General features: G+C 63.9%; 1 protein-coding gene across 1 annotated transcript; it reads right to left on the bottom strand.

The window, feature by feature from the left end:
• Positions 1-693: 693 nt before the first annotated feature.
• Positions 694-27,181, bottom strand: CASKIN1 (CASK interacting protein 1). Its single transcript, XM_051632547.1, has 21 exons — positions 27,071-27,181; positions 15,332-15,383; positions 13,382-13,479; positions 13,117-13,262; positions 12,938-13,033; positions 12,584-12,714; positions 12,405-12,513; positions 12,042-12,150; positions 11,824-11,918; positions 11,634-11,751; positions 9,769-9,984; positions 7,833-7,940; positions 7,569-7,687; positions 6,840-6,927; positions 5,133-5,230; positions 4,767-4,877; positions 4,592-4,693; positions 3,999-4,137; positions 1,809-3,920; positions 1,325-1,721; positions 694-884 (listed from the first exon to the last, which is right to left on the bottom strand). The coding sequence occupies exons 1-21, from the start codon at positions 27,162-27,164 to the stop codon at positions 788-790; spliced, it is 4,635 nt and encodes a 1,544-aa protein (XP_051488507.1). The 5' UTR covers positions 27,165-27,181; the 3' UTR covers positions 694-787.

The following is a 27,181-nucleotide window of genomic DNA, read 5'->3' as shown; positions in this document are numbered from 1 at the left end:
CCCCCTCACCTGCCCATGTCACTAAGAGCTCCAAAATGGGGTGTTTGCTCCCCAAACTGCAACTGACACAAAACCCCCATTCCCCTGGCCGAGGCAAAGACCCCACGAAGGGGAGCCCCACAGCCAGGCCCCCTGCATCCCTTGGGCAGCTCCCCAAGCTCCATGAGGCAGCCCCCAGCCTGGCGTGGTGCTGCCCCCCCCCCCGCAACAACCACCAAAAACAAAACTTGAAAATTAAAAAAGAAAAAGAAAAAGAAAAAGAAAAAAAAAAGAAACCCAAGTGCATTTGCCCACCTTGACCTGCCAGCAGTGCCACCGCAGCAGCTGCCGGCAAACGCTGTTGGTGACAAGCGGGCAGTGGGGCACCATGCCAGGGCCACCACGCTGGGGCCACCACGCCAGGCAGGGCTTGTGCTACATTCGGGTCGCGGTGACCCGCAGTGCCAGCGCAGGGCACGGGCACAAGGGTGGCAGCCACTGGACAGGTAGGTAAAGAGGCCCTCCCCTCCTGGCACTCCGGGGGCCGTTTGGGTCTGGGGAGTGTTGCTTTGTTTCTTCTGTTGTTCTGGTTTTATTTTTTGCTTCTCAGAAGGGAGTCCTGCCGGAGCCAAGTCCGTGAGCACAATCCTGAGGTATCTTCTTCTTTGTGCAAACCCCGAGGGACGGGATGTCCGGGAGGGGACCGCTGTACAACGGGGACGGGAGGCGGGCGGCGCAGCCGGGGGTCGTGGATCGTTGTGCCCTTGTGCCCACGTTAGCCCTGAGGTTCGTGGGGCCGTGGTGCCCCTCACTCCAGCATGGCATCCAGCTGGTCTGCCAGGTCGTCAAACATGCTGCCGATGTCATCCAGGATGCTCACGGTGCTCTTCGACTCCACGGCCGAGCTGGGCAGGCAGCGGGGACAGGTCAGTACCACGCATGGGATGGTGGCAGTGCCCTGTGCCTTCTGCCACACACGCAGCCCTCCTGCCCCCCCTACCCTGTGGTGCTGGGCACTGTGTCCTCGGTGTCACATCTCTGGTGTCATCTCCCCCGTGCCACTGCACAGCTGGGGACATCCCAGCTCACTGTCCCCCACTGTCACCACTAAAATGGTGCACCCGCATGCCCAGGTGTCCTGCCTGCCCATGCTACTCAGGCACATTGTCCCATAATGTCACCTTCCCAACCAAGGCCCCATGCTGCTCCAGCATGGTGTCCCCTCAACATCACCCCCAGCTCCTGCTCTGGCAACACAGCCTGTGATGCTTGTGGACCCCATTCCCCAGCCCCTCCGTGCCCTTGCTGGCGACCACCACCTGCCCACCACCGCTCGCCTCCTTACTCTGCCATCTGACTGTCCTCCTGCTTGATCTTCTCCTCCACGGCCTGCAGCGCAGCAGCCAGGGACGCGCTCGTCTCCTCCAGCTTCTGCTGTGCCAGCTCAGGGCCGGCGCTGTCGACAGAGGGGCCAGCGATGGCAGAGCGGGGTGGCTTCACCGGCACCTGCTGGGGCTGCGCACCGGGCGAGAGGGGCTTGGCGGGGCTGGAGCAGAGCGAGGGGGGCGTGCTGGAGGGCTTGGCGGCACCGGGGCCCAGCTGCCGGGCGGGCGATGGGGCTGGTGTGGAGCTGGCGCTGACCGACTGGATGGCGGCATGGGGCTTGGGGGGCTTCGGTGCCGTGGGGGGTGGTGTTGGCTTGGGGGACACAGGGGGAGGTGTGCCATGGACCCGCTTCACCTCTGTGGAGAAAAAGGAGAGGGGCAGAAGGGTGGTGGGGCTGGCCAGGACCCCTGACATCTGCCCCTGGGGGCCAGTGGAGCACCTACCTGGACTGCCGGGACTCGGGATGGGCACCTTTTTGGGGATGGGCGCTGGTGGTCCTGGCACCTTCTGAGGCGGCTGCGTCAGCACAGGCTTGGGAGACACGGGTGGCTTGAAGGGCTTCTTGGGCTCAGCAGGTGCCAGGGTGTATTCGGGGCCGTCGGGGCGGGTGGCAGGTGGAGGGGTGGGGGGTGGCTCAGCCCCGCTCAGCTCGGAGGCCGGCCGCCGCTTGACGGTGCCTGTGCCATTCTGGTAGACGGCAAGTGGGGCCGGCTCCAGCGCCGCCTCCTTGTCCTTGGTCTTGGGCCTGCGCTTGACCGTGTCGGACTCGGTGAGGACGAAGCGGACGCCGTCCTGCTGGCTCTGCCTGGCCCGGATCCGCCGCTTGAGCGTGGCACTGGCCTCCACCTTGGCCAGGTCCCCGTGGCGGTGGGCTGGGGACAGCCCCTCACCTGCCTCCCCACGGGCTGGCCCCAGGAGCCGTGGCCGCTGCTTGATGGTGAGGTTGCCCTCTTCGGCAAAGGGGATGCCGTCCGGGGAGCCGCCACGCTCGACCCGCAGCCGCTCACCCGAGCCATTGGTACCCGCCTCTGACCGCACGCTGTCGGCGCGCTCACGGCGGGCGGCTGCCACCAGCCCGGTGACGGGGCCACTGATGGTCCTGCGCCGGTTCACCACCTCCCCGTCCAGCCCAATGGCCTCCTTGTGCTTCACAGTGGCCAGGACAGTGGCCACACGGGCACGCTCGGGGCTGCCTGGGGGGACCCCGGGCTGCAGGTAGTAGCTCTCAGGCGCCTTAGCTGGCCCTGGTCCACCGGCCACATGTGGCTTCTGCAGCGCCAGTGCCCGGGCCCCCCCGCCGATGGAGGACATCTCCAGCATGGCCGCGATGCTGCGCACGCTGCCGGCACTGCCCGTGTCCACGCTGCCGCCCAGGTCGCTGGCCCGCCGCTGCTCCCGGCGGCTTTCGCCCTCAGCGGTGGGGGTCCCGGCAGCCACTTCTCCCTCACCCTCCTTGGGGAAGTCCTCAGCCATACCAGTGCTGGAGATGGCAGAGCTGGAGCGCTTGGGGGGTGGCGGCGGAGGCCCCTTCTTCTTGGGGCGGACAGCGAAGGACTGGCTGCGGTTCACGTTCTTGTCGCCGCCGGCGGGTGCTCGCACCGAGTGGCTGCGTCCCACGCGCCGCTGGACGGTGGCGTAGGGCCCGGCGTCCGGCACCAGCAGCTCGTCCCGCTCCTGCTCGCTGTCGGAGGCGGCGTAGCGGTTCAGGCTGTGCGCCCGCTTCTTTGGCCTCCCCGGCTCCTCCTCACCCTCACCTGCCGGCGGCAGGCACAGCACCGGCACCGAGACAGGCAGGACAGGCACGCCCGGGGGTCCCCCCTCGCCCTCAGCTGGCTGCGGCAGCACGTAGGCGAAGCCACGGTGGGTGGGCGACTGGGGCAGGGAGCGGGGTGACACGGGCCGATCGCCCGGAGGCAGCAGCTGCGGGGTGGGCTTCACCTTGGCGGTGGCATGAGGGACCAGCGGGCCCTGTGGGGAGGGGGGCCGCGGCTTGCTGGGCGTCTGTGGCGGTGTCAGGTGCCCGGTGGAAGGTGCGAAGGGCTGCCGGGGCTTGCCAGGCACCGGTGGCACGCTGGCACGCTTGACAGGGTGGCCGTGCCGGGGCTGACGGCCCTCCTTGGGGGGTGCGGGGGGGGCCTCGCCAGCTCCCTCTGCCAGGTACTCCTGGCTCTTGGAGATGGCGGCAGCAGGGGGTCCCCGAGGGCCGTCCCCCAGCAGCTCCTGTGAGCTGCTCATCTGCCTGGTACGGCCACCCAGCCCCGGGGGCGAGCGGTAGCCAGGGGCTGCTGTGTTTGTGGCCTTCTCGGGGGGTTCCTCGGGGGCTTCGCCTGTCATGGCCACCTGCAACTCGCTGCTGAGCTCGCTGTCCTGGAAGGTGGTCATCTTGGGCGACTGGCACTCGGCTGGCTCTGGTGGGGGAGACTCAATGGCCAGGACGTCTGGGCACGCTGCTGCTGACGCCTTCCTCTTCAGTGTCCCTGGCTCATATTTGCCCAGCTCAGCGCGCTGCAGCTCTGCCAGCTTCTTCACTGCCAGCATCAGCTTCTTCTGGTGGCCTGGGGACACCACAGGGCATCAGTGCCACCACCAAGGGCTGGGACTGCCACAGCCATCACTGCAGCATGGGATCTTACCTAGTTTGGTGATGCCAATCTCCTGTAGGTCCTCCCAGGTGATGTCGGTGATGAAGTCAATGTTCTCGTAGCCATTCTCCACCAGCACCTTGTAGTACTGGGACAGGCCAATCATAGAGAGCCACAGCGCCAGGTTGGCCTGGGAAGGAGGCACAGGGCACAGCTCAGTGCCAGTGGGCAGCCGGGTCTGGCCCCAGCAAACCCCCGGCACCACAGCACCTGTGCCACCCGGGTGACCCCATCTTGCTCAGGGACAGCCCTGGGTGTTTTCTCTTGTCCCCATGGTGTCCCTGTGCTCCTGGGGTCATGCCCAGCCCCACTTCCATGGGAAGCCCCTTGTCGTGCCCAGCTAATGGGACAGGAGGGGTGTCAGGGGACACATGGTATCACAGCCATGTGGTGGCAGCTGCCACCAGCCTGATGGTCCTTGAGATGTATGAAGGGGACATGTGCAGCTTCACGACAGCAGGATGCCAGCTCCTACCCTTTCTCCTCTGTGCCACTCCCTCCCTGGAGGGGACAGGACAGAGGGGCCTGGCTGGGACCCCAGTGCCACCCTGGCTGTGGCATCTCTGGCCCTGTTCAGCCCTCACCGGCTTGTACTCTGGCAGCCACTCAGGGATGTTGAGGTTGTTGATCTCAGAGGCAATCTTCTTCCTGTGCCCAGGCTTGGTGACACCAATGGCTGTGAGGTCCTGGGGCAGAGAGGGAGGGTCAGCACCAGCCAAGCCCCCTTCCCTGCCAGCCCCAGTGCCCCCGTGGCCTCACCTCTGGCGTCATCCGGCTAATGGTGGTGATGTCGTAGCCAGCGTTGATAAAGTTGGGCGCGTAGAGCTGCAGCTGGAACTTGCAGAGCCACTGGTACACAGCCTCCGAGCTCTGGGGAGAGGGACGGTGTGGCTCAGGGCAGCCCGGGGGACAGGGACCCATCTCCCCTGCCAGTGTCCCCGGAGCTGTCCCCACAATCATCCATCTGCTGGCACCCAGAGCCCTGCCAGCTTTGGTGGCCATGACACAGGGCTGCTGAGGCTCCCGTGGCCGCCAGTCTAATTGAGGTGGCCCCATTACATGGCTGTGCCCCCGCCCCAGCACCGCATCCCCCCGCAGGGCACCCCCCCAGTGTTCCCTGCTCACCTTCCCCTCTGATGGTGGCTCCATCTTCTTCAGCTGGGGCTCAGCAGGGGGCTGGGGACCATACGGGGACCCGGCCATGCTCTGGGACCGCGATGAACCTGCGGGAGAGGCAGTGGTCAGGGGGCCTGGGGCCACGTACCCCGGGGCTCCAGCCAGGCAAGGAAGGGAGCTGAGTCCCTGCCCTGCTGGGGTGGCACAGCCACGGTCCCTGGGTTGGCAGGGTCAGGATAGACAGAAGACAGTGACAGGCACTCCAGCCTGGAGCACCCTGGAGGCAAGGTCTCCTCATCCAGGATGGGCAGAGATGGTGTGGCCACCGTGCCCAGGAACTGCTGGAGAGAACACAGACCCTCATGATGAAGCCTGGGGAGCCCAGGACAAGGCTCACAGTGAGGGCTGTGCCTGCCCCAGCCTCTGCAGGGCACCATGGCACACACATCTCCCAAGTGCCATGGTGGGTCGTCTGTGCTGCTGCCCTTCCAGACCCACCAGAGCCAGACAAGCCCCCATCCCAGCCAGGGTGCCACAACACCCACTACAGTCCTGTTCAGAGGGATCTGAACAGACCCCTTCTCCAGAGTAGCTTTCCCTGGCTGCCACGTCCCTGGGCAGTGGCCAGCAGGGTCCTGCTGCCCAAAGTCCCTCTGTCTGCCCACTGCTCCAGCCACCAACCCAGAATGAGGCTTGTCCACTGCTGTCCCCCACACTGAGGGGCCTGGCAGGCGAGGGTAGGCTGGCACAAGCCACCTCATGCCCAGGGACCCCCTGCACAGGCAGCCCTGCTGCACCCCACCCACCCTCCTTCAGCTGGTCCCTTCGCCAGTCCTGGGGTGGGAGGGTGGTGACAAGGGCTGCCCATAAATTTCTGCCTCCTATTTGTGATCAGAAGCACCAAAAGCAGCCCCTTCCCCTGGCTGCCAAATGCATCCTTGTGTGTCTGCATCCCCCCCACCCTGTTTGTGCATCCTCCATGTGTGTGTGTGCGCGCACGCATCCTTCTGGCATCAGCATCCCACTCGCGTGGGCATCCTCTTCAAATATGCATCACACTGCCGCGTGCGCCTCCCTCATGTCTGCATCCCACTTGCGTGTGCATTTCTCCAGCATGTGCATCCAACCCCCATCCTCCCCCCCCCGGGCAATGTGTGCATCCCCCACCCCAGGGGTGCATCCCCCCCCCCCATTCCCCGTTTCCATTCCTCCCACTGCATCCCCCCACTGTGGGTGTCTCCACAGCCCAGACATCGCCCTGCACATTCACCCCACCTCCCCCCAGCGCGACCCCCATGCATCCTCCTCAGATGTGCATCTCCCCCGTGGCGTGGCCGTGCCCCCCACTGCCAGGGCAGTCCCTGCCCACAGCCCCCCACACAGTGCTGGCGACGGTTGGGGGAGATTCCCGGCAGGGTCTCCGGGGGGGCTGGCGGGGGGCCAGGGAAGGGAAGGGGCCGGGGAGGAGCGCTGGTGCCCCCCGCTCGCCCACGCCTCCCCCCGCCCCCCGTGGGGCCCCCACTAACCGAGGCAGGAGAAGGCCTGGCAGCAGCCGAAAGGCGAGAGAGTCATTTTTTACCCACACGTTTTTCTTCTGGCGCCGGGTGCCGTAGCAATAATAATGAAAAAAGAGACAAATCCCTGGATCCGCGGCAGGGCCGCGGCAGGGCCGGGGCTCCTCCTGCTCCCGGCAGCCGGCCGGCCGGCGGCACGCACCTGCGGGGATGTCCTGCGCCTTGGCCGGCCCATCGCCCACGACTGTCTCTTGCGCAGAAGCCTTCTGGGAAAGGACGGTTGCCAGCAGCTGAAAAACACCCCGGGAAGTGGGGAGAGCGGGCGGGAGTGAGGTAGCGGGCGCCTGCTGTGGGTGCCGTGGATGCTGCGGTGACTGCCCTGCCACCAGCCCGGGCAGAGGTGGGCAGGGAGGGACGCAGCAGGTCCGGGCTGCGGCGAGGAGAGCAGCGGAGCAGCACAGATGGTGCTTGGCAGGCGGCAGCAGCCGGCAGCACCCCCCAAATCCTGCCATGATGCACGCCCGGCACAGGCTGCCGGGGGCTGCGGGGACCTTCCCACCCTCAAAGCAGAGCCCCTCCGGCCATCGGCACCGTGCTGGGCTGCGGGGGGTGCAGACCCTGCGGCTTGCTCCGGCCTAACCAAGGCAGGATGCCAGGGAGGTGGGCTCACACAGCGCAGCAGGCAATGTGCAGCGCAGCGTGCAGTGCAGTATGCAGTGTGCAGCGCAGTGTGCAGTGTGGAGGCACCCTGAAGCATGCAGCCAGGGGCCAGATGGGAGGGGACACACCACTGGCCACCACTGGTAACAGCCACAGCCCCGTGGCACCCAGCCGAGCATCAACCCCAGCTGGGACAGGGCAGCAAACACCTGCCCCAGAGCAAGTACTGGTGCTGGGACCAGAGCCAAGTGCCACCTCAGGCTGGTCTTACCTTAACGCCTTCAGAGCCAGCATGCAGTGCGTGTGCCCCACTGCCCGCGCTCTGCCCGCTCCCCGAGCTGCGGGCGGAGGCCACGCTGCCCGTGCTGCCCAGGCTGCTGCGGTCGCCACCTGCACAGGGAGAGGAGATGCCATCAGGGCACTGAGCCCCATGGCCAGGCTGAGGGATGCTGCAGTGTGGCCATGTCCTGCCGGAGCCACTGCCACGTCCTGGTATGTGTCCCCCACCCCGGGACAGGGAGGGCCCCAGCCCTACCTGCGAAGGGTTTCCGCAGCACCCAGATCTCCTCGGCAGGAGCTGGCACAACTGATCCGCCCTGCGATGGCGAGAGGTGGGACGGGCTCATGTCGGCCCCGCGGGACCCTTGGTAGCAGAGCAGAGAGAGCAGCCATCAGGTGCATGTGGCCCCAGGCTTGGGCGAGGTGACCCACGGCCCAGCACTGCTGCACGCAGGGAAAACCCTGCAGCAAAAGTCTGGGGTCCTTGGCTATGCTCAGGAATGCAAGTGCTGTCCCAGGGTGACAGTGACCAGCCCCAGGAACCCATCCTGCAGGCCATCCTCTCCCTGCCACCAGCTGGGGACAGACCCATGCTGGCATGTCCCAGTGCCCCAGCTCAGCCAGGCAGAGGACAGGGACAGTGTTGTCCCTGTGCAGAGCAGGATGGGGACATGACTCAGTGTGGGGGAGCAAAGACAGCGAGGCAAACTCGAGCAGCGGGGACCAGGGTCCCCACCCCACCGTCCCCTGGCCAGGACGGTGCTGGCTGTGCCCCTGCGGCTGCCTGCACCCAACTGGGGGAGGACACAGGGGCTGTGGCACTGGATGCTGAACCCTCTGCACTCTCCAGGGTGTCCCACGGCAGCCAGTGACCCGTGGAGGACACCACAGTGGGTGGGGCACAGCTCAAGGGTCACCCGGCTCCTCAAGGGTCACCCGGCTCCTCCACCGGCTCATCGTGCTTCCCGCCTCTGCCAGGTCCCGCTCAGGATTTAAAGCAGCATCAGATGAGATGGACAACAGCTCTACAAGGTCCAAGGCTGCCACAGCCCCACTGCTGCCACAGCCTTGCCACTGGCCACCAAAGAGCCCTGCCCTGCCACCAGCCACAGGGCACTGCCACCTGCTGCTGCACAGGCCACTTCACTCATTAAACCACTTGCCCCGTTACTGGCCGAGCTGTAGCAGGATGGTGCAAGTGATAAATTCACAGGTGGAGCACGACAGGGAACACACAGCCGTGACATGACCGGGCTGGGCCACCCCTGAGCCACAGGTGCCACGGTGACACCGAGAGGAGCCAGCGCTGCCCGGGCTGGCACTGGGCTCTGGGTGACCCAGCAGGGGACAAACCCGGGGAAAAGGCTTGCTGCCTGCTCCCCACTGCTGACAGATGCCAAATGTGGCTGGCCCAGCACTCTCCCAACACAACCAGCACTGCCACCGCACTGGGACACGTGGAGGAACCCCCAGCCCCCTCGGGCACAGCACAGGCTGCACCCCGGCAAACCCCCGGCTAAACATCTGCTCTCTGGGCACTTCCAGTACACGGACCAGCGGCATCCGTCACCTGCCCGTGCCGTGGGGACAGTCCCCGTGACACGGCCAGAGCTGAGCCAGCTCTGAGAGCATCCCCCAGGAACGTTGTCCCGGCACCGCAGCCCCGTCCTGCTCTGAGCGCAGCCCCGACCCGGTGAGGGGCTCCCGGGAGCTCCGACACCCCGCGGGGGCGGCTCACAAGAGTCCCCGCCCAAATTCACCTCCCACTGCTCCTCTCGGCCCGCGCTGCCCGGCCCTGCACCCCGGCCCTGAGCCTGGAGAGTGTTGTGGGTCCCCCGGGCCGCCGGATGGGGCGGGCAGGAGAGCGGGGGCCGTGCCCAGAGCACGGGCAACCGGGGACACCGGCGGGGTCGCGGCGGGATGTGCCGGCAGCGCTGGGGGTGGGCGTGCAGGGGTGGGGGCCGGCGGCATCCGTGTGTGCGCACAGCTGCGCGCGTGCACGCGCACTCGCCCGCATGCACGCACCGCTCCGCACGCACGCGCTTGCACACGCCTGCACGCCCCCTCACCCGCCCGCCTGCAAACGCGCCGCGGCGAAGCGGAGAGAGGCCGAGCTGAGAGAGAAGACTCGAAACAGACTTTAAAGGCAAAGAAAGAAATCCACCAAGAGCGGGAAGCGAGCGGTGAACTACCTTGTCCGTAACGCGGCTCGTCGGCACTGCTAGGGGAGAGCCTGTGATAGCCAAAGGAACTGAAAAGAGTCTGATGGGAATGTGGTGGTGGAGGTGGAGGTGGAGGCAGGGAATGGAACGCATGGGACGAGGCGTCACCGTTTAGCACAGCAGCCCCGTAAGCCGGGAGCGGGATCTTTTGGTACTGTTGGGGGATTGTTACAGTCTCCCATGAACCTGATAATAAAACATAACAAGAGACAAAATGAAAAGAATCAAAATAATAGAGAAACGCTCAGAGCCGCAAAAAAAAAAAAATTTAAAAAAATCCACAAAAACAACTAAAAAGAAAAAAAAAAAGAAAGAAAAAAAAGAAAAAAAAAAGCAGCCAACAAAAAGAGCAACCAAAGGAACGTGGAGAAGCCAGAACTGAGACCCAACTGGTGCAGAGCCAGGAGCAGCAGCGGGAGCTCAGCGCAGGGCCAGGCAGGGTACAGCCCAGGGGCACATCCCACAGACCCCCCACGGCTCCCGCAGGGCACCAACACCGGGACAGCCCCTGCTCCAGGCAGCAGCAGCTTTTGGGGCTTCCACAGCCGAGAGGGCTGCCAGCATGGCTGGGCTGGGGGCCACAGCACCAGCAGCACCCCCTGCCCTGCTGGCCAAGCCCTGGTACAGCTGCCACTGGTGCCCCACGTTGCCATCCCACTGCACAGGGCCCAGGGCTGCACCAGTGGGATGACAACAAAACCTCAACCCCAACAAACACCACCTGGGCCCGGCAGCATCCCACCGACCTCAGCCCCATGGTATCGACACAATCTGCACCCAGAGGGCAGCTTTGCCTGCCCAGCACAGGCACCTCTGCAGCCTCTGGCACTTGTGCCGCTGCTCCCCTGGGACCTGGTTCAAACGCCACCATTCCCTGCCCATGCCTGACCTGAGATCACAGCAAGCAAGATCACAGGGGAGCAAGCTGGTGGATGTGGCACTGTTCAATGCTGCCTGCAGCAGGCATAGCCCTGGGGACTGTGCACACCACCAGGAGCCTACAGGGATGGGGATAGGGACAAGCAGCTGCAGGGCAGTTGACCAGAATCCAATCCCTAAGATGGCCCCTGGCCAGGGCAAGGGTTCCCGTGGGGCAGCGCCAGGTCCCTGACACCAGTGCCCGGCTCCTCTGCACAGACCCCAAACGCCAAATACCCTGGCAGCACAGCTGCACCATCCCCCCAGACTGCAGTGAGACCCCCAGCTTGCCCCATGCATCAACCTTCTGGCACCACAGATGCCCCCCCCAGCCCAACACCAGCCTGGACCTGGGTCTGCCCCGTGAGCACCTGGCATTGACCCCACGTGCATGAGCTGGGCACCGATCCCACAGGAACAATGAGGACACCAGCCCCACATACACAACGGGGACACTGTCCCCATATTCTTCATGGGGCATTGACCTCACATGCACAACGGGGACACCAACCCCATGCTCTTGATGGGGATGCCAGCCTCAGACACCTGAAGGCACTTTCCCCATGCATGCAATGGGGACACCAGTCCCATGCACTTCACAGCACACTGGCCCCACATGCACGTTGGGAACACCGACCCCAGACACCCAAAGGCACCATCCCCATGTACACAATGGGGCCACCAACCCCAGACACCCAAAGGCACCATCCCCATATACACAATGGGGACACCAACCCCAGACACCCAAAGACACAGTCCTATGGATACGACAGGGACACCAACACATGCATGACAGGGGCATCACCCTGGCTTCACCAGCTGCATCCCTGGCACCGCCAGACTGAAACAGGGGTCCTTGGGGCTGAGGGTTTGGGAGCAGCCCCACGGGGGGAGGCAGGAGGGGAGCCATTATTTGCCTGTTCGTTTGCTTATGGCCTCAACGAGGCTGGAGGGGAAGTAGCCGACGCGGTCGTTGCCGGTCCGGTTGTCATGGATGCAGCCCTTCCAGCGCCCGTCCGCGTGCTGCTCCAGCACCTGCGGGCAGGGGCAAGGTCAGAGGCTGGTGACACCAGCAGGGCCCTCCCAGTCCCCCCTAGCTGCACTCACGGTGATGACATCCCCAGCTTTCACGTTGAGGCTGGTCAGGTCGTAGTTGTTGCAATAGTCCTTGATAGCCCGGACCTGCAGAGCAGCGGAGGCATCTGTGGGGACAGAGTGGGAGTGTTGCTGGTCGTCCAGTCCTGCCACAGGGACTGTCACCCCCAGCCTGGCACCACCCCCAGTGCTACCATAACCATCCCAGACCCGGCCCTGGCCCCCCCTACCCCGCAGCATCTGCTTGATCTCCTTGCTGGCCTGGCTGGTGGTGAACTGGTTGACGATGTCGAGAGCTGTCTGGTTGTAGGTGTTCCTGACATGGGCGTTGATCCCGCTCTGCAACGGCATGGAGAGGGCTTGGGAGGAGACTGCCCCCCCTCCCTGCCACCCCCTGGGACTCCATGGCCACCCCTAGCCCAGTGGCCAGAGGGCACAGCTCACTGCCTTGGTGTGTCCCTCCTGGGACCCTCACCCCCAGCCCTGGAGAGGTGCACGTGCTGCTCCGCAGCCCCTGGCTGTGGGTTCTCCCCCTTTCCTCAGCCACCCTCCCTGGGCTGGGGGTTGTTGAAGGGTGTCGGGGGTGTCCTTACATCCAGCAGCAGCCGCACCACGTCCGTCTTGCCACAGAGAGCCGCCTCGTGCAGCGCCGTGCCCGCCTTGGTTTGCCGGTTGATGTCGATGCCAGCCTGCAGCAGGAGCCTGCGGGCAGAGGGCGGGGTCAGGGGGGCGGGCGGACACCGGCGCTGCCCTCCCTGCCCGCGGCACCCACCGGATGATGTCGATGTGGCCGTTCTTGGCGGCAAGGTGCAGGGGGCTGGTGCCATTGGGGTCTGTGGTGTCCCCCGGCTTGGGCTCCAGCAGCGCCGCACACATGTTGCTGCTCAGGAGCAGTTGCACCACCTGGCTCAGCAAACACAGACGGAGCAGGGCTGCAAGGGTGGCTCAGCCGCCCCCGGCCCCCGCCTCACCCCCTGTCCAGCCCCCCAGAGCAATGGCACCATGGGTCCCCACTGCCACCCGTCCCTGGGGCTGCCCTGTGCCCCCCAGGCTGCTCCAGCACCCCCAGGGACCCCGATCCCCTCTCAGTCTCCCTCTCAGGGGTCCCAGCGCTGCAAGGACTTACCCCAACCCGGCCAAACTCGCACGCCAGGTCCAGGGGTGTCTTGCCTGAATTGTCCATGATGCAGGGGTTGGACTGGTGCTGCAAGAGCATCTCAGACTATGGAGGAGAGAGAGCCCAGCTCAGTTAGGGTAGGGAGGATGGCACGGTCCCCCCCTCTGCCACCGCTGGCCCCACCGTACCACGTCGTAGTGCCCGTGCTGTGCTGCCAGGTGCAGGGGGATCTGGCCCTCGTCCGATGGGATATTCACGGAGGAACCTGCTTTCAGCACCATTTTCATGGGCTCCTTCTTGCCTTGCCAAGCAGCGTAGTGCAGGGGCCGCATGCCTGTGGGTGGGCAGGACAGGCACCGTCAGCCCCCAGCAATCTGTCAGCCCCGGTATGCCAGCATGCCTGGCCTGAGCCTGCAGAGGGCTGGGGGTCATAGCCAGGACCCCAGAACTTGCCTTTGTTGTCCTTGATGTCCACTGCAGCCTGTGCCTCCAGCAGCAGTGAGATGAGCTCCGTGTTGCCGTTGAGTGCTGCATGGTGCAGAGCCGAGAACCTGGGGACCAGCCATCATGTCAGGGGTCCTGTGCCCCTGTCCCCTGCAGCCCTGCCAGCCTCTGCCCATCAGCATAGCCTTGAGCCTGCACCCACCACAGAGACCCCATTCTCCCTGCTGCAGCCCCCTGCGTGCTTGTGTCCCTGGCAAACCTCACCTCTGTGGCACCTGGGGAAACTGCTGCTGCAGGGAGCAACTGTGGCCAAGCCAGGAGCTGAGCCAGGAGTGGCCACATCCCGGAGCACAAGAGCCAGAGGGTGGGATGTGCTGGATGGCAGAGGTGCCCCTGCCTAGTACTGGGCCTTGCCACGGGGTGAGGAAAGCCCCCAGCCCCGCCGGGCCACACTTCACTCTGCTTTCCCTGGGAACAGCCAAACCAGGATGCTCACGGCTGGGAAGCAGGCCAGGAGCTGACCTACTTGCTGCTCCCGGCGGCGGCGGGATTCTCGGCACGGCTGCGCCTGCCAGCCGGCTGCTCCGGGCCCTGACCATGCACGGGGTCGCTGTCCCGTCCCCGGAGCCACCCCGGGAGCACCGGAGCGCAGGAACAGACCGCAGAGCCCAGCGAGACCTGCTGGCCCTTGCAGCTGCCTGGTGGCTGAGTGGCAGACAGTGGGGTGGTGATCCCATCTGCCCCCCATCCCCGGGACCCCCAGCGGAGCGGACACACCTCCCCGCTGGGGAGCACCCTCCAGCCTTCGCGTTCCCTGCGGAGCTGCCGCCTGCCATCCGCCGGCAGGGAGCGGCGATGCGAGCAGACAGCTCGTGCGGGAGGCCAATCCCCAACGTCTGCCTGGGAAATGTCAACGTTTTCCGCTCCAGCGCCTGGCTCAAATCCGCTCAAGATGGTGCAAATCGCAGCCCTCCCCCAGGCCGCCTCGGGGGCTTCCCCCAGCACAGCCCAGCAGGCTGCGAAGGCCTCAGGCCGAAGTGCAGGGCACTGTCCCCTGGGCATGGGGGTGCTCGCCCACAGTCCCCACCAGCTTTGGGAATCAGCAAGCACAGATGGGGAAACTGAGGCACAGTGTCGGGGCTGGCAGAGCTGGCACGGCACGCCGGCAGCAGAGCAGAGCACACAAGGGGCTGCAGTCTGGGTCTGCCCTGCACATTCCCGAATAATGAGCTTTTCCAAGAGCAGAGCTGGGGGCTGGAAGTGGCTCCTCTGCTGCAAGGCTGCCCCTGCAACTCAGCAGCTGCCGGCAGGGCAGGCAGGTCCCCACAGCCGCCCTGCACACGTGCTCACACACAGACACGCCTGCCTGCACCCCCAGGCACCCCTGCACGCACACACGTGCTGGGCACCAGGGGTGCCCGCTGCCACCGCCCTGCCACCGCGGCCCTGCCCAGTGGAGAGGACAAGGAGGGACCCAGCTGCTGCAGCCGTGCATCCCCAGGGGTGCCCTCTCATTCCTGACCACATCCAACCCCTCTGTTCACGTGCCAGCTCCGTGGCCACAGCTGAACCGTCCTGGGGACCATGTGGCATTGCCCAGCATCCCTGTCTTGCCGCCCCAGTCGAGGGGGACACAGGGCAGGGGGAGCTGGGGGGCAGAGGAGGTGGCCACTGCCCAGCCCTGCGGGCATAGCTGCCTGCTCCCACTGCAGCCCCAGCTCTTCAGGGCTCTGGTGCTCTTCCTGCACCTAGTTAGCTTAATTAGCGGGTGCTGAACCTGCAGACCCTGTCCCTGCTCCCCTCCACTGGTTGGATACCAGCAGCAGCAGCAGAGCCCCCAGCTGGAAAAGGCTGGGAGACATGGGGCATGACCAGCACCCCAGGGCACACGTACCGCTGCCCATGCCCCCCCACCCCCTGCACATCCAAGTGCAGGGATCCCACAGGGCTCTCACTCACCCATCCGTGTCCTGGAAGTTGACATTGACTTTCTTGGCTGATCCAAGGAGCTCTGGGGGAAGGAAGGGGACAATGTATCAGCATGGCAGGAACCTGGGGTGTGCTGGGTTTCCCTCCCCACCGAGGTTTTGGTTTCCTACAGCTCTGCAGCCTGGGGGTCTCAGGGCAGGGGGCTCAGCACGCGCCACCAGGACCCCCACCCCTGCCTGTGTGGGAAAATAAACCTCAGCGGGGCAATCCAATTAGCACCACAAAGAACGACGAAGCCAGATTTACATAAGATTTAACCGAAAAATGCCAGTCAGGCTTTGCAGTGAGCCCGCTCTTCCTCACAGCCCCCAGGGAGGAGCCAGAGCAGGAGGAAGAGGAGAGTGGCTGCAGCACAGCAGCCAGGGCCGGAGATCCACAGCAGCCCCTGTGCCCACTGCAGCCTGCAGGAGATAACTCAAAGTGTGCTATTCAATTATTCAGAACAAATGGGGCACAGGAAGTAACAGGAAGGGTGGCTGTGCCCGGCACTGAGATCCAGGTGTGGGGAGCAGAGCTGGGCTGGGCCACCCCTGCACCACAGGGTCCTCAGGGTGGGGAAGGCCAGGGCACCACAGAGTCCCCAAGGTCCAGAGAGGGCCAGGGCACCAAGGGGTCCTTACAGACAGCCTCACTCACCCTCCTTAGAATCATAGAATCATTAAGGTTGGACAGGACCTTAAAGATCATCAAGTTCCAACCACATCGTCATGAGCAGGGAACCCTTCCACTAGATCAGGTTGCACAAAACCCCATCCAACCCGGCCTTAAAAACCTCCAGATATGGGGCATCAATAACCTCCTTGGGCAACCCATTGCACTTCCTCACCAACCTTATAGTGAAGAATTCCTTCCTAATATCTAACCTAAATCTCCCCTCTCTCAGTTTAAAGCCATTACCCCTTGTCCTATCACTATCTTCTATCAAACCTTCCAGCAAACCAACTGCCAACAGCCCGACCCCAAGTGACAGGGTGCCCTTGGCAGCCCCCCTTGCCCTGGCAGCCCATGCTGTTCATTTAACACATTAACAAACCACCCAGACAGCAAATGCCCACCAGGGAATCCAGACCCCAGGAACAGCTCCCTGCATCCCATCCCCGCTGCAGCATCCCCAGGAAGGGTCAGGCAGTGCTGGGGGGTAAAACCCCCTGTTGCTGGGAGCAATGGCAGTGGAAGGGGCTGAGCGGGTCCCTGCCAGCCCCAAGCTGTCGCCAGGCTCCCCAACAAAGGTGCCATTCAGTCCCAGTGGAGAGGAGCCCAGCGCTGCTTCCGCTGCAGCTCCCAGGAGAAGGGGGCCGAGCCGTCCCCCCCGGGATGCAAACAGCCGGCAGACAAAAGATGCCGAGGGGCGCAGGAGCGGCACTGTGCCCGGCACTGGCTCCAACCTCCGGCCCCGAGACGGGCCCCGCTCCGGCTAACCGGTCCTCAGGGACGATGGACGGATGTCAGCAGGTCTGCAGTACTCGGCCTTTCCCACGGGCTGCTCCCAGCGAGGGGCTGGGATGGGGCAATATCCAGGGATCCAAGTCGCGGGAAACGATGGCGTCACCGTTGCACCCCATGACATTGATCCCTGGATCTGCTCTGGCACCGGCCAAACCAGCATCATCCGAACACACCGTAGGGGCAAATCTCTCCTCTCTGCACCTGCAGGACAGGCTGCGGCTGCCAAAATCTGTTTAGCACTTCCATCAACGCCGGTGCCAAGTGCTTAGTCAGTGATTTCCAGCCATGCAGCGGTTTGACTTTCCTTACAGCCCTGCCAGCAGCCACGACCCTGCCCGGTGGCCGTGCTGGGCTGCAGCGAGCTCAGGGTCTGGCATGGCTGGGAGGGCTGTTGGGAGAAGGTTTTTAGGTGCAGCATTGGTCTGATGAGAAGCAGCCAGGTGGTCCTGGGGTGTAGCACCCCAGGGTGCCACCAGCTGCCCAGCAGCACAGCGAGGTGTGGATGGTGGCACAGTGACTGGCACCCCACAGAGCCAGGCCAAGGCCACCATTGGCAGTGGTGAAGAATCAACCCCATGCCTGCACCAGCACTGAGCTCCTCAGGGGACACTGGCTTTGCACTGGCAGTGCAGTGCTGGCAACAACCGGCACCACCAAAGCTCCTGAGAGACCGCGAGCAAGAACTCATTCCCTGGTCCTACAGCCCAGTAATTAAGTCCCTTCTGTAATGAAGTGGTGTGCTTGCCTGGCACGGCACCAGCAGCCTGGCAACGGGGCATCAGAGCTGTGCTGAAAGCAGCACAGCCCTGTTGCAGCTGGGCACTCGGGGTTCCTGGGACAGGATGGGCACTCTGGCACGATGCCATATCTGCAGCCAGGACATCTTGGCCCCACTGCCATCATGTGGGACTTGCAGCCTGTCCAGGGTCAGTGAGACACGGGAGAGCTTGTTAGTGGCTGGGGAGCACAACAGAAACTCCTCCAAGGAGGGGGAGGGAAGGAAGCTGAGAGCCCCGTCAGTTCAAAATATCGGCCACAAAAGGAGCCGGGCATGGTGGAAAGGAGAGCAGGGCTCCTGCACAGCCACACTGCCAGTGGGCACCCAGCATGGCCCCAGCTGGACAGCTGGAGGGGTGACAGAGGGCAATGAGCACCCCTGAGCACCCCTGAACTTGGTCCTTTTTTGCTGGGGCCATTGGGCAGATGCTGCAGCACAGAAGGACATGGCACTCCCGGTGCTGGCGCCCGCGCTCAGACCACCCGAGCCCCACCAATTCCCTCGGGACACCCCAATGTCCCTTCTTTGCTCCCCACAGGCTGCTCAGGTGATGATTATGGCACATAGGTGCATTCTTGCATCCCAGCCCCACGGCACAGCCTCCCCACAGCTTTCAGAGCACCTTGCACCCCATGGGCAGCCTGAGGGGTCAGGATGGAAAAGGGTCGGGCAGGACCACCGGGAAAAGGGGACGTACTGGGCTGCGGGATCCAGCGAGCCCCAGCACCGGGAGCCGCAGCCGCCTGCCACAGACACCGACTATAAACAGCGTCTGCCGCCAGTAAACGCCGCCGCGGGGAGCTCGGCCCAGCCGCTGCTCCCAGAAATGCCTTCACTTAAACACAAGGATCGCAGTAGCTAAACGCACGCTTGAATTCAGCCCGGCGCTCGCCTGCAGGGAGCTCCTCCCTGACCCCGGCCTCGCCGCCCGCCCCGCAGCAGCCCCGGCCCCGGGGGGCGCCCCCGGTGCAGGGCACACACGAGCCAGAGGCACGTGCCGGGCGGGGCGGGCGCAGGGACCTGCTCTGCACGGCCCCAGGGTCCGGCCGTGTGTCACCGTGTGTCACCGTGTGTCACCTTGTGTCACCCTGACTCCCTGCACCGCCGCACCGTGCCTGGCAGCTGCTCCAGGTACCCCGGTGCACACTGTGGGGACACCCCCGCGCCCGGCTGCTCCAGCCCGGTTCCTGCGCACGTGTCCGAGGCCATTTCCCCACACGGTGGGATTCCCCAGTGCCCCCCTTCCCAGAAGCAGAACCACACAGCACCCGTTGGTGCCAGTCCCTGCATCCGCAGCCAGCGCCAGCAGCGATCGATGCCCGCCCGGGGCCGGGGGCTCCCGGCCAAGCCCCCGCTGACGAAGCACATCCTCGCCCAGCTCCCCCCGGCAGCGCCGCGCCAGCTCGCAGGGAGAGGGCGGCTGCTCCGAGCAGATGGCCCCAGCCTCCGCTAAATCAACATCTACTTGATGAGGGGAAAGCCGTCGCTGCCCCCCCCTCAGCTCGGCAGCAAACAAGCCAGGGTAACCTCCCCAAATCCTCCTCTCCGAGCCTTCCATCACCCCGCTGCCGTGGTCCCCCCCCCTTTCAGTCCCACCATCCCTGCCACTCCCCACCTCTGCAGCAGGACCCCTCTGTGTCTCCCCCAAGGACAACAGGGACCTCCCGGCCCCCACAGGCTGGATGACACCGAGTAGCCCCGAGGAAGACATTCACAACAAAGCCAAGGGCCTCTTTCGGGGGAGGAGGGGAGGGCCCTGCAGCGGCATCGCCGTGAGCTGCCGGATAAAGGAAGCATCCAAAATAGCTGCTCTTAATTATATCCTTGCTGACGAGTGCCACGCAAACAACGGCGCTGCAAGGGCTCGCTGCACGAGGAGCCCTGGCAGCACGGGTCTTATTCCTCACAGTGGGAATTGGGTCCACGCCGTGGGGACCCCACAGAGGTGGCTGGAGCAGCCCTGGCGGGGCCTGGTGAGGATGAGGACGCCGGGGAGCCAGTTCTCGCTGCTGTCAGACAGAGAAAGGCTCGTAACTCCTGCAGCCAAGGTCATGTCAAGCGCCGAGGCCGACGCGATGTTCTGATGCTAATGAAGCCGTTATCATCTTCTGATCGATTCTGACTGTATAAATAATGCACCGGGAAGCTCCAGGGCTGCTGGGCCATGTGGGAAGGGATGGCCTGGGGCAAAGAGATGGCAGCATCCATTGCAGCCCTGTGTTCACCACAGCTGGATAACTACTGCCTTGCACAGCTGGATACCCCAGTGCCCATCACAGCGGGACACCCACCAGCTGGACAGCCAGTGCCCATTACAGCTGGATAACAACTGCCCATCACAGCAAGACAACCCAGTGTGCACCACAGCTGGACACCCATCACAACTGGACACACTGCTCACCACAACTGGACACCACAGCACCCAACACAGCTAGACACTCGTTCCAAACATATCTGGACACCCCATCACATCTGTACATTCACAGCTCAGTGTGCCGGTGCCCATCACAGCTGGACACCCACCAGCTGGACAGCCAGTGCCCACCACAGCTAGGTAACAACTGCCCATCACAGCTGGATACCTCAGCGCCCACAACAGCTGGATAACAACTGTTCACCAGAGCTGGACACCCCTTCCCATCACAGCTGGCAACCCACAGCTGGGTGCCCTGGTGCCCATCACAAGCCATTCCCCAAATCCCAGGGCGCTTTTTGGGGGATGCTGGCCCTGTGCCCCACGCACCTGCTGGCACTCTGGCTGCCCAGCCCTCGTGCATGGAGCCTTCCTCAGGGATGGAGCAATCTGCACTTCAGAATCAATAGGCTGTGGCAGCCTGAGTCACGGTGCTGCAGCAGCACAGGGCTGTCCCCTGGGGCTGGGATGAAATAACTTAAATGCAGCTTCCAAGAGGCAGCCAGGACTCCTCTGTGATTTTTTTTTAATTTTTTTTTTTTTTAAATAAAGGAAACTTTTCATTCTAAGGAGGATGAGGATCTGAACCCGGGGGCTGCCAGGGCAGGCGGGGATGAGGGATGTGGATACATCCAAAGCAGACCCACTGAAAACATGGGGCTGGAGCCAGCCAGGGCACCCAGCACCCCATGGTGCCCATCAGTGCCATGTTGGTACAGTGGGACTTGCCAGCAGCCACCGTGAGCACCCCCAGCTATATCCTCACCTGACCTTTGCTGCGTGGTGCTGCAGAGCCCAACCGAGCCAGTCACCCTTGGTGTTGGATCAGCAGGATCCCCCTGAGCAGCTCCCCAGCACTGCAGGGCCACCCCCAGCCCCGGTCTGGGGCCCAGCCATGCAGCCCTCTGGCTCTGCAGGACCTGTGTCTCCCCACCCGTCCGCTTCTCAGCAAAGCCGGCACCAGCACTCTGAGTGCCTGAGCAGAGGCTGCCCAGGACAAGGGACAGAGGATACTCGTTCACGTAACAACCTGTTTCACCTTCCCCCAGCGCTCCTGCATGTGCCAGTGTGACGTGGCCACCCACCCACCCTCCCTCCACACCACAGTGGCTTTCCCACTGGTGCCCATGGGCAGATGGGCAGCTCAGTGATGCTGTGGCCACTGCCAGAGCAGAGGGGCAGCACATGGATGTGCAGCCAGCTGAAGCTGTGCAGCTGCCCTGAAAGCAATCCCGTGCAGCTGGCTCCTGATGAACCTGCTGGAGCAGGGGGAATCGGACCGATGGACTCCAGAGGTCACTTCCAACCCCCACCATGCTGTGGGTCTATGATACCCTGAGTCCTGGGAGCCCTGGCAGTGCTGCGGGGGAAGGGCAGGGATCACAGGGCCTGTGCTGGGGGGAAGCAGGCAGGGGCAGGGCTGGGGCTCAGCCAGATACAGCCCAATTCCACACCCGCCGGAGGGGAGGCAGCCGGCAGAAAAGCCGCTGCGGAGCTGCACCGTGCGAGGAGCCGTAAACAGCCCAGCTGCAATGCAGGAGCCGGGCGGGAGGCTGCTTTGTCTGCTCCAGCGGCTCCGGCAGCCACGGACCAGAAACCTACAGGGGCCTCGGCACAGGGCCGGGCTCCCGGCAGCCGCATCTGGAAAGGATCAGCCGGCAGCTGCCAGGGCCGCTGCTGAGAGCTGTCCCCAGCGCCGAGCCCGCGGCAGGCCGGGGAGGAGGCGCTGCCGGAGGTGGCCCCGAGCACATGGATGCACAGGACAGATGCACACGGGCGCACAGGGCATGCAGGCACACGCGTGCACATGGATGCACCCAGACGTGCACCCAGGAGCACACGGACGCACTGGGACGCGCGCTGGCAGAGCAGTGCTGGTGCAGAGCAGCCGGCCAGCGGCAGACACGATGCTGGGAGAAGCAGTGCCCATGGCAGCTGCTGGAGCACCAGCTCCAACCTACTCCATCTCCAGCTGCTGGGAGGTAAGGCACAGAGTGGGGTCCCATTGTCCTACTGCACCCCAGAGGACCCCAGCCCCACAACCACCTCAAGCTGCTCAGTTCTCACCAAGCACTGACCTTGCTGGTGAGAGCCAAGGAGACCCCGGCAGGTTCAGCATTCCCTCACCAGCCTCTCTCCCGCACCAGCCCAGCACCACACTTCTGTGGCTGGATGGCTTGTGCCAGGCTCCAGCACCATCCATTACCGGAGCAGGCCGGGGCTGTCAGGCCCTGCCGAGGCCGGCGCTGCGTCCCTGGCTTCCCATTTCTCAGGCTGATTGCTCCTGTCACTGCGGAGCCCAGTGTTAAACACCTCATTTTCTACTCCTGTATTGAGTTGGAAAATACTATTAACATTTCATTACAGATTAAAGATCCCTCTCAGCCCGGCACAACGAGCCAGCCTGCCAGCAGGCTCGCTCCTGCCCCGGCCAGGCTGCACTAGCCACCCTCTCTCTGGGAAGAGGGGACCGGGAGGGCAGGTCCCGCGTGCCCCAGCTGCAGCATGGGACAGAAACCTGAGATGGGGAAAACAGCACTGCAGGCTGGCTCAGCAACCAGCTCCACATGGCCTGTCCTCACAGCACGTTTGGCCACAGCTGGGGCAAAAACAGGTGATGGAGCAGCAGTGTTGGTGCAGGCTGGCACAAGCCTGAGTGCTCCCAAGTGGATTTTGCTTCCCAACACCTTTCTGTTGCATGTGGGAGCCTGGCCCGGCAGTAACACCATCAGCCACTAAAAAACAGCAAATGAGTTCAACACTCTACGGACCGTCTCTGGAGACCAGAGAAAGGCACCTCTATCCGCCTGCTGGCGCGGGTAGCACACAGCAGCTTCATGGCCATGTTCAGCCCCAGCTCAACAGCCCCAGCTCTTTGTGGCAGCCAGTGGTGCCCAGTCCTGGTGCATCGGCACATAACTCCTGGCACACACTGCTCCCTCACCAGCACCAGGATGGAGACCACACCAGCAAACACGTGCAGGCACTGCCTTGAGCATTGCCCCACAGCCGGGTAAGTCCCTGCACCCCTCACAGAGACACTGCAGCTCCCACCAGCCACGTGCCAACATCCACCACAGCACAGTGCCATGCAGCCACCATCCACGGGCATCACTGCCACAGGGCAGGGCAGCTGGCAAAGGGGTAACTGGCATTAAACCAGGTGAACTGGGGAGAAATTCCAGGCCAGTGAGGGAGCCTTGAGCTGGGAGTGGAGCCACCAGCCCATGGTCCTGCTGCTCCTTGGTGCTGGTGGCCACAGCCCTGAGTCCTCTGCAGCATCCCTGGGTGGGCAGGGACCCCACGGCTGGTCCCTGCGCTGGGGTAGCTGGGGGGCAGAGGAGGGTTTGCATCTACAGCTCTGGCCCAGCTGGAGAGAGAGGCAAGGAAATGTAAAATAAAAGCATATCACCCCGGACTAAGTAGTAATCCCCCTTTGGAAGGAAACTTGGCACACGCCAGCATGCGCCCGCCTGCCAACTCCTGCTGGGAGCAAGGTTTCACACACAGGCTAGAAACCCCACGAGGAAGTTCATAAGGGACCCGCTGACACACCGTCAAGCGTGGCAGCAGCAGCAGGAACTGCTCGTCCCAACCAATATCCCAGACAGGGTGGCTGCTGCCCAGGGAAGTTTCTTGCTTTACCGGAGGGCCGGGGGAAACCAGGCAGCTCCAGCAGCTGCTGACCACCCGTGCCCTGGGCACTGCACCACAATTGGATTTGCAGCTGCCCTGCCTTTTACTGCATGGAAATTGAATTGTAAAATGTCAAAGACATTTCCTAACTGCGCCATATTAGCCTGGTTTTATTAAATACTGTTATCAGAGGAGATTATTAATGCAATCAAATGCAGGCAAAAAAACCCAGAATTAACTGGCCGCTGCACAGGAGGATGGGCTGGAGTGAAGCTGGCAAGGCCCTGCCCAGGGACCCCATGCCCCAAGGGGTCTGGCTCCTGACTCCCGCTGCTCCTGCGTCCCAGAGTACCGGCAAAGCAGCCATCCCCACCCTGGCAGCACTCCAGAGGGTGATGAGCCTGGGGGTGCTCAGTGAGCTTTGGGGTCCTGGCCCTGCTGCCCATGCTGCCTGCACCATGCATGCCCCTCCAAGGAGCTGGCTGGCTCCTGTCCCAGTCTTTTCCAGGTGTCCCAACTGAGGTACCCAGAACTCCAGTGGCACATGAAGACACAAACCTCAACTGCAGCCTGGGGGACCAGGATGGCACCATGGGCCAGGCATGGGGCGGGTGGCGGAGCCGCACGGGACACCACGGAGCCACACACATGGATGTCTCCTTTGCCACATGAAGCCCCCCCACACAGAAGCACTTTGCAAAGCCCCCCAGCCCCATGGGAGGAGAACCCGGGACAGAGGGGCCCAGCCCTCAGCTCGAGGTCCCTCCTGTGGGTGTCACGCAGGAGCAGTTTCCAAAGCTACCAGTGACACCACCTCACAAGGAAGGAGCCAGTTCTCTCCAACACACCATGGCCAAGGAACCACGGCTTTCCCATGCGGATCAGCACAGCCCTGTCTCCGGCTGCACAAAGCTCCGGGTGTCCCGGATGGGGACCATGTGGCAGGCACCGACCTCACTGGGGATGCCCCGGGACCCCGTCCTGTCCCACGGTGTCCAAACTGGGAAGCGGAGGGGAAAACGCCAAGTCACTACAATTCTTCGAGGTAGCACCCGGGAGGAGGGGACAGGGAGGGAAACAGTTTGCTGCCAAATCTCTGCATCTGATTTGCGTAACTTTCAGACAACCTCATCAATTATGGATGCCCGGGAAGTGAGCGCCGAGCGCGCTGCGGCCGGCCCGGGCCCCACAAACTCGTACTCCACATGCTAAATCGGGCCCCACGTTGCCATAGCAACCCGTGTTAATTCACACAGGGATTTTTAAAATCTCATTTCTTAAACCCCCCATGAATAGGATATTATCCAGATAACAGAGCTAAGTTCCAAATCTTCCTGGTGCCGCACAGTACGGGGAGTGCCAGAGGCACGCGTGGGACCAGGAGATGTGAGGGCACCACAGCATGGGGACAGCCCCTGCTCAATGCTCTCCCACCCTGTTCTGCACCTCCAGCCCTGCTGCTGTGAGCAGCCTTGCTCATGCACCCCAGGCCAGAAGCATGGGATCCACTGCCAGGTCCCATGGGGAAATGGCACTGGATCAGCCTGGCACCAGTGGGTTCAGCTGAGCTGGAGACACGGCATGGAGCAAGCACCCAGGCCCACACTGGGAATCTCCCCAACACCAACCTGGACAGACGCTGCGTGTCCCTTGTCCCTCACCCACAAGCCCATCACCAGAAGCACCGCCAGCTCCCGTGGCCATCCCACCCAGCAGTGCCCAGCAGCCAGAGGGTTCTGCAGAGGGAGAGCAGCTGGGGTGGGAGATGCAGCAGAGCAGGGCTGGGAAGGAGCAGGATGCAGGAGGAGGTGGTGGCACTCAGGCACCACTGGCCGTTGCCACAGCAACACCAGCTGTGAGCCTGGGGACAGGAGAGGGGTGTGGGGGGGACAGCACTGGGCACAGGCCAGGCATCATCCTAGTCCCCACATCCTGCTCCAACAAGATACAGAAGCGGCAGCACCTGGAGCAGGTTGGGATGAAGGGGGCTCTGAGCTGAAGCCCCTTCATTTCCCACCCAGGCCCTCAGCAGCAACAGTTGGACTGGGAACACCATGCTGGCCTTGCATGGTACCAAGACATGGAGGCCACCTCGTTAGCCCTGCACAGCACCTGGGACACCACACCAGCCCTGTGTGACACCAGGACAGTGGGGGCACCACGCTGGTCCTGCACAGCACAGGGGCCATGGTGGATGCTGCTCTAGCCTTGCACTACAGCAGGGCTATGGGGGTGTCATGCCAGCCCTGCTTGGCACCAGGACACAGGGGACACCACGCTGGCTCTAGTCAGCCAGGAACAGCCCTGCACAACCTGGGACAGGGACACAGCACCAGCCCTGCACAACTCCAGGGATACAGGGGTGCTCATGGCTGGGCCTGGGAGGGAGGGAGGGATGGGGGTGCAGTGGCAAATGGGCCACGTGCCCAGTGACCCAATGCCATGTGTGTGCTCCCCGTGGTCCCTGTCCATGCCCAGGGATGGTTCCCAGCCCTCCCGGGTCGGCTCCACGCACTAGGCCTTGAAACTGCAGCTGCATCAGCACCATGAATAATTCAGTCCCGGGTGGAACGCCTCAACAGAGCGGCTAAATCATAGCGGGAGCAGATCCTCACGGAGCTACACACACGGACACACATGTACAGACACACATCCACCCCCGCAGCCTCACGCCCAGACACACGCACACGGGTGCACCCACGGAGACGTGCAAACCCCGCCGCAGAGTCGCACCCGGGGAGAAACCCAGGGAGCAGCATCCAGCCACCCCCGGACGGAGAAGCACCAGCACAGCCCAGCCAAGCTCACATATGCCAGGGTACACCCCGCCACGCAAACACAGACACGCACCCAAACACAGGCACACACGCACACCCCGCACGCACGCACACGCTCACAGACACATGCAGATGTGTGCGGGCACCGGCAGCTCCCCAGCACACATGCAAGGTCTGTGAACACAAGCTCCAGGCACACGCAGATGCCCACAGCTCTGCCCGGCCTGCCCCTGCTCACAACCCCCTGCCCGTGCCCCTGCCAATCCTCCCGGTGCACCGGCGCAGTTCCCCGGGGGCACGGGAGCTGCTCCTGCCCGCAGAGTAAGGGCAGCCCGGCCGGTACCCCGGCGTTGCAGCGGGACCGGCGGGGCGATCCTGCGCAGCACCGAGCACCCGCGCAGCGCCCGGGGATGCTCCGCCGGCTCCGGTCCTCCCCCTCTACCGGGCTGGGCCTCTTCCCCGGGGGTCCCGGCACGTCTACACCCCCACCCCCCCCGCACCGGGAAGGGCCGGGGATGCTCCGGGGCCAGGCAGGGCGGCATCCCAGGAGCAGCGGGCGGGATGCGGGCCCCGAGCCCCCGCTGCGATGCTGGTGTCGTTCCCCCCCACCTCCTCCCACCACCGGCGCCCCCGGCCCGGCCCGGCCCCGCCGCACTCACTGGCTTTGCCGGGCTTGGGCCTCTGCAGCAGCTTCTGCACGGCCGCGATGTCCTCCGCCTTCACCGCCTGCACCAGCTCCTGGTCCTTGCCCATGGCTCCGCAGCGCCGGG

This window comes from Apus apus, chromosome 14 (assembly GCF_020740795.1).
Source record: "Apus apus isolate bApuApu2 chromosome 14, bApuApu2.pri.cur, whole genome shotgun sequence".
NCBI classification, from domain to species: Eukaryota; Metazoa; Chordata; class Aves; order Apodiformes; family Apodidae; genus Apus; species Apus apus.
The sequence above is the reverse complement of the archived record's forward strand: the minus strand, read 5'-3'. Positions and strand labels throughout refer to the sequence as shown.